The sequence below is a fragment of the Chelonia mydas genome, chromosome 11, assembly GCF_015237465.2.
Source record: "Chelonia mydas isolate rCheMyd1 chromosome 11, rCheMyd1.pri.v2, whole genome shotgun sequence".
Classification (NCBI taxonomy): Eukaryota; Metazoa; Chordata; order Testudines; family Cheloniidae; genus Chelonia; species Chelonia mydas.
In genome coordinates, this window is record NC_051251.2 from 69,725,979 (window position 1) to 69,742,648 (window position 16,670).

At 42.5% G+C, this 16,670-nt stretch overlaps 1 protein-coding gene across 1 annotated transcript in view; it reads left to right on the forward strand.

Annotated features, from left to right (window-relative positions):
* Nucleotides 1-16,670, forward strand: part of IQCA1 (IQ motif containing with AAA domain 1) — a 155,077-nt gene that overhangs the window by 115,430 nt on the left and 22,977 nt on the right. Inside the window, exons 12-15 of the mRNA XM_037913018.2 lie at nt 2,735-2,796; nt 6,085-6,167; nt 9,488-9,595; nt 13,763-13,962. Of these exons, the coding sequence (XP_037768946.1) occupies nt 2,735-2,796; nt 6,085-6,167; nt 9,488-9,595; nt 13,763-13,962 (453 nt within the window). The remainder of the gene's footprint in view (nt 1-2,734; nt 2,797-6,084; nt 6,168-9,487; nt 9,596-13,762; nt 13,963-16,670) is intronic.

Genomic DNA, 16,670 nt, shown 5'->3' on the forward strand with positions numbered 1-16,670 from the left:
TGCTCCAGAGTGTGCTTGAGGTGCAGGAAAGGCAGCAGGAGCACAGACTGCCACAGCAGCCCCTGTGTAACCTCCCCAAGTCCCATAGCCTCCTCACCCAGACACCCAAGAACGCAGGGGCAGGGGGAGCCTCTGGGCACCCAACCACTCCACCCCAGAGGACTGCCCAAGCAACAGAAGGCTGGCATTCAATAAGTTTTGAAGTGCAGTGTGGCCTTGTCCTTCCCTCCTCCTCTCCTCCCCCACCCCACCCGGTGCTTTGCTCCTCCCCTACCCCTCCCAGGCTACCTTGGCAGTTATCCCCGCATTTGTGTGACGAATTAATAAAGAATGCATGAATTTGAAACAACAATGACTTTATTGCCTCTGCAAGCAGTGATCAAAGCGGGGAGGGGAGGGCAGCTGGCTTACAGGGAAGTTGAGTGAACCAAGGGGGCGGGTTTTCATCAAGGAGAAACAAACAGAACTGTCACACCGTAGCCTGGTCAGCCATGAAACTGGTTTTCAAAGCTTCTCTGATACGCAGCGCACCCTGCTGTGCTCTTCTAACCGCCCTGGTGTCTGACTGTGCGTAATAGCGGCCAGGCGATTTGCCTCAACTTCCCACCCCGCCATAAACGTCTCCCCCTTACTCTCACAGATATTGTGGAGCACACAGCAAGCAGTAATAACAATGGGAATATTAGTTTCGTTGAGGTCTAACCGAGTCAGTAAACTGCGCCAGCACGCTTTTAAATGTCCAAATGCACATTCTACCACCATTCTGCACTTGCTCAGCCTGTAGTTGAACAGCTCCTGACTACTGTCCAGGCTGCCTGTGTATGGCTTCATGAGCCATGGCATTAGGGGGTAGGCTGGGTCCCCAAGGATAACTATAGGCATTTCAACATCCCCAGTGGTTATTTTCTGGTCTGGAAAGTAAGTCCCTTGCTGCAGCCGCTCCCACAGACCAGAGTTCCTGAAGATGCGAGTGTCATGTACCTTTCCTGGCCATCCCACATTGATGTTGGTGAAACATCCCTTGTGATCCACCAGTGCTTGCAGCACCATTGAAAAGTACCCCTTTCAGTTTATGTACTCGCTGCCTTGGTGGTCCGGTCCCAACATAGGGATATGCATTCCGTCTATCGCCCCACCACGCTTAGGGAATCCCATTGCAGCAAAGCCATCTAGTATGACCTGCACATTTCCCAGAGTCACCACCCATGATAGCAGCAGCTCAGTGATTACATTGGCTACTTGGATCACAGCAGCCCTCACAGTAGATTTGCCCACTCCAAATTGATTCATGACTGACCGGTAGCTGTCTGGCATTGCAAGCTTCCAGAGGGCTATCGCCTCTCACTTTTGAACTTTGAGGGCTGCTGTCATCTTGGTATTCTTGCGCTTCAGGGCAGGGGAAAGCAAGTCACAAAGTTCCATGAAAGTGCCCTTACGCATACGAAAGTTTTGCAGCCACTGGGAATCATCCCAGACGTATGCAGTCCCACCAGTCTGTGCTTGTTTCCCGGGCCCAGAATCAGCATTCCACGGCATGAGCCTGCCCCACTGCCACCAGGATGGCCAAATTGCCGGGGCCTGTGCTTTGAGAGAAGTCTGTGTCCATGTCCTCATCACTCTCGTCACCGCGCTGCCACCGCCTCCTCGCCTGCTTTTGCAGGTTCTGGTTCTGCATATACCGCATGATATTGCGCGAGGTGTTTACAATGCTCATAACTGCTGTGATGATCTGAGCAGGCTCCATGCTTGCCGTGGTATGGCATCTGCTGGAGGGCAGAGTTGCAGGGGAAGCGGTGGTTGGATGACCAGTTTTGCAGACCTACTGCACCGTCTGCTGCCAGGACACAACAGCTGAGCGGGCTGCATGCTTGCCGTGGTATGGTGAGACAAGAGCAGCCCAGCAGAGTTACAGCAGAAGCGGCCCTGTGAGACCACCAGGCGAGCAGGAGAGCAGAGTGCCAGCGGAAGCGGTGGATGACAACAGTCATATAGAGGACCTGCGAGGCACATTCATAGCATCAGGAGAGCAAGAGAGCAGAGTGACAGCGGAAGTGGTGGATGACGACGACGGATATCAGTCCTACTGCACTATCTGCTGAAAGCAGTATGGCGCCCGCACGGAAAAAAGGCGCGAAATGATTGTCTGCCATTGCTTTCACGGAAGGAGGGGTGACTGACTACATGTACCCAAAACCACCCGCGACAATATTTTTGCCCCATCAGGCATTGGGAGCTTAACCCAGAATTCCAATGGGCGGTGGAGACTGCAGGAACTGTGGGATAGCTACCCACAGTGCAACGCTCCAAAAGACAACGCTAGCCTCGGTACTGTGGATGCACTCCACCAACTTAATGCGCTTAGTGCATTAGTGTGGGGACACACACAATCGATTGTAGAAAATAGCTTTCTAAAAAATCAACTTCTATAATTCGACCTAATTTCGTAGTGTAGACATACCCTTGGTCTCCTTTGTGCTTCAGGTTCTCATCTGTAAATGGAAATAGGTCTTCCCTATCTCACAGAGTGCTGCAAGGATACAATCTATTCCTCAGATACTATATTGGTGAGGACCACATAAAAGTACATAGATAGTGGAAAATACAAATACTGACATATTTAGGTTTATTAAAGTTGGATCGGCAAGTTTTGGCCTTCGTATCAGTTCCAATAGCATTCAGCTCTACATCCCAACTACTTATGTCATTAATTACTGTCTACATTTATGGTCCTCAGAAAAAGAAAAAAGGGAAGAAAAGTGGGAAGAAAAAGAAGGAGAAAGATTTGACTCCCGACAGGTAAAGAATGCACCTGTTCATCCTGAGAGTTACATTGTGACAAAATTATGTATCCTTTATATTTGCCACACTGCCAAACCCTTTTTGTTTTGTTTAATTACAAAAGGACAGTGTCAGAACTGGTAGGTTTACATTTCAACCTACCAGTGCCAACAGCCTCACACTCATGAGGAACCCTACAATAAACAGAACCATTTGGATAACAGCTATAAATATCCACAGACGTCTAGAAATAAAACAAACCCGTCATGAATTTGCAAAATGTTCATTTTAGTCTCTTTGAAATATTTCAAAGTAAAATTCGTTCTGTGTTGTCTGTAAATGCTACATGACCTCTTGACTGATAGGTTTGTAGTGCTACCCATTACAAAACAAATGCTGCTTCGATGGTGTACATTGTACAATAATGACCTGTGCTGTGTATGTTTCCCTTTAATTATGCTGTTTTCAGTACTTTGTACAAGCCAAGGCCCTGATCCTGTAAAGACTTACACATGTACTTCAACACCCAGACTTCATTGATACCATTAGGACTACTCACAGTGCATACACATAGCATGCATGTAAGTCTTCGCAGGCTCTTGGGCCCACTTCTTTAACGAAGACCCTTTTACTTTTATTCCCCCAGCCCCTCACCAGCAGGTGCAGGAACACCTGGCAGTCTCAGATGTCTACAGATTTTCCATCCAATTTAAAGTCCCTGAGAAGAGAGGCTGTAGCCAGCCCTAGTGAAATACCGCAATAAAGCAGCCTTTGTTTCTCATGTAAAAAGTACATGTCATAGATCAGTCTTATTTCTCGTCTGACCAACATAAATTCTTGAGGGCACTTTACAATTTGTTAAATATTTCTGTTCTGAGGGCAGAGTTTATTTTACTTGAGGGGTTTGAGCAAATTCCGTGTTTTGACACCTGCATTTTCAACATACACATGACACATCTACTGAGAATCTGCCCATTTTTCACTTGTACATATAATACAAAATCTATGCTGAGTTATCACAGCTAGCACCAATTTATCTAGTAGCAGCGTGGAACAGGGACAGATTGCGCTCCTAGGCAGCAGGGCCCAAGAGCACTGTAGAGACAAGTATGCTCAGCACCTGGTGGAAAGAAGTGCCTTGCATTATGATCCAGTCCTATTCACTTGTATAGGATTTAGCACAACTGGGCCCTTTGGGCACTACCGCAATACAATCGATCAAGAATGGTGTCTTATTTTGGTTTCAGATGTTAAACTCTTAAGCCAAATAAGTAAGTGTTGAAGACATATTTCATGGAAGTGTATGGAAGATGACCTCTCATACCATATAGCAGCTCCAGGGTCTATCAATTAAATGCATATGCACGTTTACAATTATTATACTTATTTACACATATATAAACATACACTTATACAGCTGTAATGCTGATGCCTCTGGGTGGGTCAGCAGCATCAAGGATTGAATTTGGGACTCTAGATCTTAATGCATGAGGCTCTGCTGCCTGAACTAAAACACCAGCTCTCTTAGCCAAGGCTGTAGCAAGCACAATCAACGTCTACTTGACCTACCCACCTCTATGGGGGGGACAGAGTGCCACAGCTAACAGGCCTGGCTTACTCAGAAAATATGTAATTATTATAATACTATGCTATTAGTGACTTATTTTAATACTATATGATATGCTTTTTAGTTGCTAGCTCGTTATGGTAGTTTATTTGGCCTTGAAGTTTCACACATTGCTCTCGCCTGCTGTTCAGAAGAAGGGGTAAAATTCCAGAAATAGCTAAAAAGGGTTCATGTCTATCTTTGTGTGTTGTTACGTGGTAGAGAAACACAGGGGCTTCAATTGATAGAAGGGACTGAGCGTAACACACTTCCACATGGAGGAGACTCAGTTCATGCATCATTAAATTTGCACATTTAAAATAATAATGCAGGAGTTATGGCTCTTACAGCAGTGCTATTTGTCCACATTATACCTGCTGACCGTTTTGTGATATACACCTACCATAAAAATCATCACGTTATACATTCAGCTATGAAAACAAGAACCAGAGTGGCAGCGTTAATGTTGTAGGCATATTAAATTTTGCATTTCCTTATTACTGCTTATGTATTAATTATGCACTGTGTGGACATAAAAAATTTAAAATGAAATGTCTATTTGAAAACACACGAGACATGAAATTATTGGCCAACTTATACCTATTATTAAATATTTGTATTTTTTTAGTAGTACTGAAATGCCTCAGTTAGGATTGGTGACCAAAATTATTAGAGGCATGGAAAGACTTCCTTATGAGACACTGAACAGATTGGAACTGTTTAGCTTGAAGACGAGATGAATAAGAGATGATGTTAAAGGTATACAAAATAATGAAAGATCTTGAGAAGGTCAAGTTAGGCATTCTTATTTACCCTCAAAATATAAGACGATGACCTTCAATTAAAATGGAAGGCAATATACTTATAGTGTGCAAAGAATTATTTCTCGAAGCAATTTTAATTAATCTGTAGATCTCACTGCCAAAAAATATCATTGATGCCGAGAGTTTAGCAGGATACCAAAGGGGGAAAAAAGGATTGGACAGTTACATAGATAATGAGAAATCCACATTTACATTAGATAGATAAAAAAATTCAAGGGTATAAATCCTCATTTCTTAGGGCAAAAGACACCCACAAATTGACAGGAGATAGGAAGAAATTTCCTCAATGAACATGTTATTCCATAATTGTCCACTGCATGATTTTTCCCCACCTTCCTCTACAACATTTGGCTCTGGCCCCCATCAGGGAGGATACTGAACTAGGTGGACCATTGGTTGATCCAGTATAATAAATGATGTGATGTTCTTAAAGGAGTGGAAGTTGGTCTATTGAAAACGGAATAAATTCTAAGAAGATTAATGAATTACTAATTGCAGAAGCATAACATTATGTGCTGTTATTCGGATTTTAAAATAATTTCTCAGTAATTGGTATTAATGAATGAGTACAACAGTAGTCAGTGATCTTCATCACCTGGAAATAGGTAGTCATAACTGCTATAAGAAATCATGTGGTATATAAGGAAATAAAAGTGTAGGACTATTACTTAAAGGGGAAGGAGAACAAATAACAGATGACACATAAAAGTCAATAATGATTAAATATTGACAGCAACAAATTATATATTTGTCAGTAAAAAATTATATATTATAAAGCTAAGGATGTGTAAATGTTCCATTTAGTTTTGTTACTGACGGATTGGACTGTTTTTGCAGATCTCTAGAATTTTCTGAAATTATGTATCTTGTCTGTAGGACCATTGATTCTCTGTACAAGGAACTAGTAGAAGAAGGATTACTAATAAAGCCCAAGACAGTGAAACTCTCTGATTATGTTGGTAATGTATACATTTTTAAATGTCTTACATATCAGAACTAATGTATATCTTGAATATTATGAGAACACTTCATCCATAGTGCACTCCAGTTTGGCTGCTTATAAAAGATGGATGAAATAGATTGAATGAAACAGCTGACCAAAAATGCAAGTCAGAATAAATTCAACCCTCTTTTTAAGATTTGAAATATGGGTTTGTTTTCTGCATTTTTAAACATGTTTGCATGCCACTACTTTGTCATTCCTGAATTTGCCAGGTGCCAGAAAGAGAAGTACCAAAATATTGTAAGAAGCTGTTCTCATGTTATTTACAGTCCAGACATAACCAAGATTTCAGGAAAACCTTTTCCTAGGAGTTTTCCAGTTCAAAGATATTTGGATTTGGAACATCCAAGTGTTTGTATGTTTTATCTGATGAAACATGCAAACCTTCCAAGGTTCACTAATCGCTATGACCAGTCAAGTCAAGGATGAAATGAAGTACAGTTGCAATTTCAATAAGATTCTGGGACAAAATTTTTAAACCTGAGTGTGTAAAGTTAGGCACCCAAATCAACAGAAGCCTGATTTTCAGAAGTGCTCGGTATCCACAATTTGCACTGTTGAAGTGCCTATCTATGGAGCTAGGCAATACAATGGAACCTGAAGGCATAGCGGCATGGTGTTTTATATTGTGTCCAAAATATTTTCCAGAAAATAAAATAGTAGCCAATATTATACAGCCCCACATACACAAATAGAAAACCCCAAGATAAAGCACCATAGAAAGATCTGAGTGCAATGGGGCTAGTGTTCAGAGAAGAAATGCAATCTCACAGTGGCTTGATACACTCTCTGAGATTGTTTTGGGACATTCACTAAAACTGAACAAGCTGCAATATATCAGGGGAAAAATCCACTAATTTAAAGGACCACAATTAAAGAGCTTGTCAGTACCTAGCACGTACAGTGCATCTGGCCATTAATATGGTATATATCTAAGCAGGAAAAACGGGAGTCTTTCATATCGGCTGTAAGTGCCATGTTTTTATAAACTGCTAAAAGCAGCATTTATTGCCAACAGAGTGCTTGCCCACTCTAGAGAACGAGCTGGTATTGGTATTCTATTCACTGCATACTCGTTAAAGAGCATAGAGTGCTGAGAGTAGTCATGGAAGCTTTTCATTATTATTGCACTCGCCCAACCACTACCAGCTGTCCTTCCCAAGGTCGTTTATGGCTGACAGACATTTCCATCACAGACACTTTGAAAGACCATCTTGGGCAATAGGCTAGCTAGTGGCTGGTAACATTGTAGAATTTTGTAAAAATCAAAACATCCTCTCACAATTTTAATAAAATACTCAGCACCAAAACCTCAAGTGCACCAACTGGAGAGGTGGGGGAGGGGCAATGATGGCTTGGAGCCATCTTTGTAATCCCTTGATCCTGAAGCTTTCAGGGGTCAGTTTGACTCCTGTCATAGCTTAGGGTGGCCTCAGGGCTGCTCTAAGTTACATAAAAGCAGCACTGACCTCCTAGGAGCCATTACACTGGGTGGGGGATCACTGTAACACAGAGTGCTCATACCCAGCACATCCCCACATAGCCCCTACTCTGGGTAGGCAGGGGGAGGCATACAGCTGTCAAAGCCAGCCCTGCCCCAGCAGAAGATTCTCTCATGTTCAGGGAATTCTCAGCTTTCCATTTAGGGCAGCTTTAAGTCCCACTTGCACTGTCAGAGTGAGGCAAACGGTACTTAGCATTTCCCAGGAGCGAGGCCTAAAATCTTTGGCTTTATATCAAGTCAAAAGCAACATTTAAAGTTGCAAGGTTAGAGTTATGGCCCATAGAGAAATAAATGAGTGCCCCTCAGCCCTGAGTCCTGAAATCCTAGAAAGGTCGCTCTCTCACTCACCGTTCTTGGGGAGAAGACAAAGGGCAGAACTGTGCAAGAAGCCACACAATGAGTAAAGGTACTGAAACGTCCGTCCCTATGACAAACCGACATTGCTGAACTAATTTTCTTGGTGACCTTATCTAAATTAGTCAGAGAATATCCATCATGATTTATGGCCAGTTGCAATTAAACCCTTTGATGCCTTCTAATTAAATCTCTGAAGATTAATTTCTAGCCAGTTCTTTTGATTTCTCCTTAAATAAAAGATAAAACCTGAAATGAATTTTACCCTCAAAGGGGGAGGGGAGGCTATGCCAGTGCTTGTCCATCTCCTTGCCCAAACTATGACTATACTATATCTCTCAAATCTCTCTCATTTTATACCTAATTTTACATCTATCCCAGACAAGCTGGATGTTCTTCCTTCCTATTTGGAAGTTATCATCATCAAAATACAAAATAGTATTAGGTACAGAACATGTTATTTATGCTAAAGAAATTAATCCTTCTTGAATGTATTTTTCCTGCACTATTAGTGTATGTCTACACTGGATCTGGAGGTGACATTTCCAGCTCACAGTGTAGTCTTAGCTTCATGAGTACAATCTTGTCTGAAATCCCTAGGAATGTACTTGGTGCGGCTAGCCCATCCCATCGCTACACTGCTATTTTGCGTGAGCTAACATGCATCTACTCAAGCTGGAAATTACCTCTACAGATCCAGTGTAGACGTAGCCTTAATTTTCTTGCTTATGTCCCATCCTTCTGGATCTTTGTCCCATTATGTCCTCAATGTGATTACAGCTCTCTAACAAGATGAGGCAGGACTCTAGTTTTAGACTGCTTCAGTCTGCAGCAGTGCATTTCACTCTATTTTTAAATTAAAAAGGTGAAGTGCGATGCAAAAAAAACAGTGAACTGAACACAGACTGCAGTGCAGAGTGTCCCCACTAACTAAGATGTGGTGGGAATTTTGGGGGCAGGCAGCATTCAGAAAAAAAATTAAGTAACCTTTTAAACAATATATTTTTCCCTCTTTGAAATCCCTTAGATACATCTTGGTTCATTGGTGATTCCAAAAATATGACATCTCAACTCCCCAAATTCTCTGCTATTGATGTGATTTATGGTGTCAGTAATGATTCTTTTGTGAACCACAAAGTTTCTTTAAAAGGTTATTTAAGACTTATTTCTCTGCTGAATGCCTTCCACAACCTGCTTAGTAGGGAGAGTCAGCACAGGAATGTATGCTTAACTTCATTTTCCTTCTAGGCCTGTATTCCATGGCAACATTCCCCTACTTGAGTCCCTTACCCCTGACAGAACTGGGTTTGCTCAGAGCATGCAAAATTTGTATTCCGTGGTAGTTTTTCATTATTTGAATTATGCATTTTATAACAATACAGTGTCACATTTATTAAGCCCATGCTTCCTCCCTGCAGGCGACTACAGCTATCTGGGGACTACGCTTCGTCTGGTAGATATAGAGCCAATGCCCTCTCTCACAGATGTCAGACAGCTAATAGCACTGTATGGAATATTGCCATTAGGTAAGAGCACAGCAAAAATTACTAAAGGGCAGAATATGATGGTTTGCTTCCTGCCAGTAACATACATTTTTACTAGCTTTGACAGTGCTTGATTGATTGTAGTCTAAAGCATTTTGCAGTATAATTGTTTTTCAATTAAGCATTCTCAGTGAAGGCCATATCATTTTAATAGTGTATAAAAGAGCATGCACATGCTATTGTCAGGTATTGCATTTCTTTGCCATCTCTGTTTGCATTTTAACAGTTTGTGAATGGCAGCATATAAAGGAAATCACATGGGAAAGATAATAGCTAAAACAAGCTCCAGTGATTAAAATCAATCAAGTTAAGGGAAGGGCTAAGGTTGCAATTTACCTTTTACAAGCTGGCTAATGTTACTTGGAACCAAACAAGGTGAACAGTTAAGGAATTAGTCTGAGTAGATTTCAGATAGCTGAAAGAGAGCACTTTTAAATGTCCTTGTAGTTTTAAATGCCAGCCACTATTAATATGAAACAAGGCTTAGTTGGGTTTTTTAAACATACTGTCTCCCCCAATATTTTTCTCAAGACTGACAGGATGACAGTAGGCCAGCCATGAGGAATCCAGGCACTTACTACATAAAGGGGCTTTGCTTCTGCTATTTATAGTTTTCTTTCATAATGTTTTGGGAGACCTCTGTCAGAGGATAGGCAAGTCCTCGGCCAGCCAAGTCCTATTCTCTGTCTCCAAGTCCCTCATTCTCTGCCACTCAGTCCACTTGTTCCAACCTCAGGCCAGAATGTCCCTGGCTCTTGTTTTGGTGTTAGGATGGAGGGGAGCAGGGAGCCTTCTCTTCTCCTTCCCCTCCCTTTTGTGTGCCTTTAACAAAGACCAGGGACAAATGCAATCCTTGTGCTCAGGCTGCTCTTTCTGTACACACTGGAACACACCATGTGCATTCCATGGCGCCAGCCCCCTCTGCACGGGCACACAGAGTGGGCCCAGTGCACCATGGGGAGCAGGCTGCACCATACAGAAGACTCTTCCCATCCTACAACTATGGGAATTTGGAAAAGAGGGAGCGAGAGCTTTCCCTCAAAGGGCTTGTCCTTCAGTAGCAAGTTAGGTTGTATTAGTTGACTCCTCAAGGCTGAGTTCTAACATTACGTTAAATGGAACTTTGCAGTCAGCGTAGACAGGGACCTTCATTTTAAGACCATGTCAGCTGGTCATTGGCTAACTCTACTAGAACCATAGGTTTAACCAGCTGATACAAAGATAAACATGACATCCCTGTCTACACTGCAAGGTCATGCTTTAAACTAATTTTCCAGGGTAATCAAGCCCAAAGACTGTTCCTGCCAAGGTAAGAGCGGCCCATAAACCTCCTCCCATTAGTTGGAGAGAAAATGAGAGAGAGGAAAAATACCCTCAATCAGTAAAACAAATATAGGCTGTATTTATAAATGTGTGTTAAAAATATATTGCCTGAAGCCAAAAAGTCTCAGGAATAATTTCACCTTTGGGTGGTATTTTATGGATGACATTTTACTTAACTGGCCTCAGAACTAGTTAATCATTGTATGAGAGTGAGAGCAAGAGAGAGAGAGAGAGAGAGAGAGAGAGTAAGTAAAAGCTTTCCCAAAAATATTCACCTGATTGAGAAAATTTCAGCCCAAAAGGAATCTGAGAAAATTATAAGCTGCTGAAAGGAGACTTTCTAATGGAAGTTACATTTCTCTCGAGGGGTTTCTACTGTTCCATTATAATCAATGTATAATAGTAGTAAATTGGTATTAAATGACCAAAAATATTCATATAACCTGTGAGGTTGGTAACTTCACTACATGGTTCATGGTATTGGAATAAAGGCTTACGATGACATTCATCTTAATACTTTGTTCATTGTAATTTATTTGGCTACTTTAAGTCATTAACACATTGATGGATGGGTTTGTTTTCACTTTTAATAGCATGGTTAGCTAAACAATCGCCTCTCCTTCTGTGGTGGTTGTAGGAGTCAGAGATTCTCTTGCTCTCAGTACCTGGAATAGAACTTTTCCAGAACTGGCAAAGCTCCCGCAAAGGGCTCTCACCTTCTGGACTTTTTCCCCCTACCAATTAGCTGGCAGACAGAAAGTTTGCACACCCTCAGCACATGATGAGAGGCATAACTGTTCAAGTTACTTTGGAGTGGTAATCACTACATCAAGATAAGGGCATGTTTTTATGTGGCAAGTAAAAGGCACTGATTTTATTGGACCATCAAGGGAGAGGCAATTTATATGTTTGCTGTTAAGTTTACTGTCTACTTTCCAAATTCTATTATGAGGGATGCTGACCATACTATAGTAACAAATATTTTTGTGGCTTTGTCCGTGACAGCACAGATGCTGGGTCCTGCCTCTCACTGACAGGCATGATGACAACTACCATTCAGCATTTCTCAGCTCTCTACACCTCCTTTCTCCAGTCCATCCCTCACTAAGAGCAATGAGCAATGCAGAGGAAGATAACCTCTGTGCCACTGCATCTTGCACCACTTGGCTGTCAATGAGAAATCTTGCCTGCACCTCTTGCAGCAGCACGTTCTCATTGGAGCATTAAGCACTTTTCCCTTCTCTCACTGAGGAACTCTCCAATCAATCAGTGGAGCAAAGCAGTGGCTGAAACAACGTCCGAAATGCAGCAGAAAACAGCTCAGCTTGCTTAGAAGGGAGAGAAGTTCACCTCAAGGAGAGATTCTCCTCAAAGAAGTGTCTGGGGTGGCTACCAGCCTTTGACACTGGAAGCTGTGAAGGAGACAGAGGTGCTTGGCCCTTCCTTTTCATGACCTCAGGCTCCCTCTTTTCAGTCTCTCGTTCTCCCTCTCTAGGGTGGCTTTCCATAGGATGCCACTATACAGAACCCAATCTGTGCAGTCACAGCCAGAGCCACAAAACATTGCCCCTTACCTGCGAAATTGCTTTCTGTGGCTCTGTTAAGACAGTGCAGGCACCCTTCCCATTGGGCTTTCCAAGCTCAGGCTTCGACAAGACTCACTGATCCGACTATCAAGGTAGAACAGGCAACCTCATTTCTTTCAGATCCGAAGCATTTAAACTGGAGAAGCAAAGGAGAGAGCAGTGAAATCTTGGATGGTGATTGGTCATCATCCTCCCTGTCAGAGCAAGTGAAAGGAGGAACCCAGCATCTGCACTGTCTCAACTAAAAAAGTAGAGAACAAAAAGCAGATTAGCCACTAAATGGGTATATACTATGCCTCTCCTCATAAATGAAGTAGCAGAGTTCTATATAGGGCTTAATCTTTCCTTGTTGGAGGATGACTTGACAACACTCACAGCAACCCCACCCCTGGGTGCTGTCATCACCCAGCTCAGTCAGATAAATTCCATTCCTACAATCAAGGGATCAGACTCTCTCCCACACGTACTAAAAGCAGAAATGTAATAAAGAGAAAATTTTCCAAAAAAAGGCTTGTGAGGGAAGAAAGGGGAAAAGAAAAAAAGGGTGGTGAGGGAAGAAAGGGGAAAAGAAAGACTGATGATGACATCTGGTTTTAAATTACAGAAGAATGCTGATCAGGAAAATACTCCAATTAGTTTGTTTTCTTATGGAAGTTGGAAAGTGTCATTTTTGGCACAGATAAGGGATTCTGCTATTTTAACATATGACAGGAATTTCCTCCCTTTTCCAATTATGAAGTGGGGAACAGCTCTGAGGCAGAATGTTTGTCTCCTCTTTTAAATTAGACCACAGGTATACCTACAACCATACATCTGCCTGACAGCCAACAGGCAGTCAATTAACAGTTAGGTGTAATTGAAGGCAGATGTGTACTGTGCATGGTGTCAGGCTTGTCTTCTGCATGTAACTATGTGTCTCGTTTTCATTTCAATGCTCCTTAGCCTGTTACAGCCCATATCCAATATTAAGCAAAGTGAAACGGTCACCCTGGACCTGAGAAGAATTTTGCTGAAAGTCACAATTAAAATAAGTTCAGTACTATTGGTTTTCCTGCCACGAAGAAAGGCTAACGTATTCTACAGCTGTAAAGTGAATTCTACACCACTTGCTCTATGTTAGTGAGATGAAGAGTTCACATTATGAAATATTTATCAGGAAGAAAAACTGAAGAATCATTCACCGTTACATTTATGGCAGACTTAAATGAAAGCAATAATAGTGCCTTATTACTTTTTATAGGTTCTCAAGCAGTACATGAGAAGGCTCCTTTGGTGAAAGCCTTGTTGCTAGCTGGGCCCACAGGGGTAGGAAAGAAAATGCTGGTGCATGCCCTCTGCACAGAAACAGGAGCCAATCTCTTCAACTTGTCTGCCTCTAACATTGCTAGGAAATACCCAGGCAAGAGTGGTCTGCAAATGATGCTCCACATGGTGTTCAAGGTACTGTACTTTTTGACAGCTGATTCTCACTAGTCTGTTGTGTGTTTTTTTATTTCTTCTCTTAAAACTCCTGTGGAATCATATCCTACTTTCTTTTAAATAAGTTCCACTTTTCAGATACTGGGCTCAATCCAGGGGTAATTGGGTAAAATTAGTTGGCTTGCATTTTATATTAGGTCCAACTAGAAGATCTAGTGGTCCCTTCTGGCCTTAAAATCCATGAATCTGTAAGACATAAGAGTGTATGGTGCCCTTGAAATGTCCACATTTCATTCCCCTTCCCCTTGTGGATGATAAATCACTTATGCCCATTTTCTCAACTTCAAAGAGAAGATCTTCAACAAGCCAGTTGCTCTGCGTTTAAAATAAAGCCAAGAACCAGAGTCAGAGTACACCAAAAAGAAAGCACAGCTGTCCAAGGTCAAAACAAGTCTCATGGCTTTCAAATTTCCTTAAAACAATGTTCTGACAACCAATATGTTCACCACTGTGGAGAATTTAATGTCCCAAGAGAAATCACTTGATACAAGAAGGTTTTTCCATGTCACCACTTGAATGATCTTTGAGTTACCTTGAGTATGAAAAGCATTATATAGAACAAAATTCTTTTCTGTGTTTCTGTTTACTTCGATCAGGAATATTTCTTTGAGAAGCACTGTGTAGTCAAATAATGCTGGCTATGGTTGGGGGTATATTTCTTGCATAGGAGTCACTACAAATGGCTCTCTGCTACACAGCTCTCTGGTTAGCTGCAGTCATCATTTTGAAAAAGGAATTCTAGCTTAGAATTACAGGAACAAAAATATAAGATAATATATGGTGGGCTTGGAAATTAAACCTTGTGTATTAATTATGAATGTGTCCAGATCCCTTACTTAAGGACATAGTCAGGGCCCAATTTCTTCTTTATTCCATGATCTTCACATTTCCGATGAGAAAGGGTGCAGGCCTACAGCCCCAGGAGGAATCCTTTAAAATTGAGAAGAAAAAAAAAACAAGATCTCCCTTTCCCAGTGCCAGAATCCCCAGGAGAGATTATGGATTCAGAATGGCTTTCTCCATAAAGGAAAAGATCATAGAATCATAGATTAGCATTGGAAGAGACCTCAGGAGGTCATCTAGTCCAACCCCCTGCTCAAAGCAGGACCAACCCCAACTAAATCATCCGAGCCAGGGTTTTGTTAAGCCGGGCCTTAAAAATCTCTAAAGATGTTTTACACCACCTCCCTAGGTAACCCATTCCAGTGCTTCACCACCCTCCTAGTGAAATAGTTTTTCCTAATATCCAACCTAGACCTCCCCCACTTCAACCTGAGACCATTGCTCCTTGTTCTGTCATCTGCCACCACTGAGAACAGTCTAGATCCATCCTCTTTGGAACCCCACTTCAAGTAGTTGAAGGCTGTTTTCAAATCCCCCCTCACTCTTCTCTTCTGCAGACTAAATAACCCCAGTTCCCTCAGCCTCCCCTCATAAGTCATGAGCCTCAGACCCCTAATCATTTTCATTGCCTTCCGCCGGACTCTCTCCAATTTGTCCACATCCTTTCTGTAGTGGGGGGCCCAAAACTGGACGCAATACTCCAGATGTGGCCTCACCAGTGCCGAATAGAGGGGAATGATCATTTCCCTTGATCTGCTGGCAATGCTCCTACTAACGCAGCCCAATATGCCGTTAGTCTTCTTGGCAACAAGGGCACACTGTTGACTCAGATCCAGCTTCTCATCCACTGTAATCCCCAGGTCCTTTTCTGCAGAACTGTCACCTAGCCAGTCAGTCCCCAAGCCTGTAGCAGTGCATAGGATTCTTCCATCCTAAGTGCCGGACGCTGCATTTGTCCTTGTTGAATCTCATCAGATTTCTTTTAGCCCAATCCTCCAATACGTCTAGGTCACTCTGGACTATATCCCTACCCTCCAGCAGATCTACCTCTCCCCCCATCTTAGTGTCATGCACAAACTTGCTGAGGGTATAATCCATCCCATCATCCAGGTCATTAATGAAGATGTTGAACAAAACCACCTCCAGGACCGACCCCTGGGGCACTCCGCTTGATACTGGCTGCCAACTAGACATTGAGATATTGATCACTACCCGTTGAACCCAACAATCTTGCTAGCTTTCTATCCACCATATAGTCCATTCATCCAATCCATACTTTAACTTGCTGGCAAGAATACTGTGGGGGACCATATCAAAAGCTTTGCTAAAGTCAAGGTATATCACATCCACCGCTTTCCCCATATCCACAGAGCCAGTTATCTCATCATAGAAGGCAATCAGGTTGGTCAGGCATGACTTGCTGTTGGTGAATCCATGTTGACCTTTTCTGATTACCTTCCGCTCCTCCAAGTACTTCAAAATAGATTCCTTGAGGTCCTGCTCCATGATTTTTCCAGGGACTGAGGTGAGTCTGTAGTTCCCCAGATTCTCCTTCTTCCCTTTCTTTAATGATGGGCACTATATTTGCCTTTTTCCAATCGTCTGGGACCTCCATGAGTTTTCAGAGATAACAGTCAATGGCTCTGCAATCACATCAGCCAACTCCCTCAGCACCCTCGGATGCATTCAATTCGGCCCCATGGACTTGTGCCTGTCCAGCTTTTCTAAATAGTCCTTAACCTGTTTTTTCACCACTGAGGGATGCTCACCTGCTCCCAATACTGTGTTGCCCAGTGCAGCAGTCTGGGAGCTGACCTTGTCTGTGA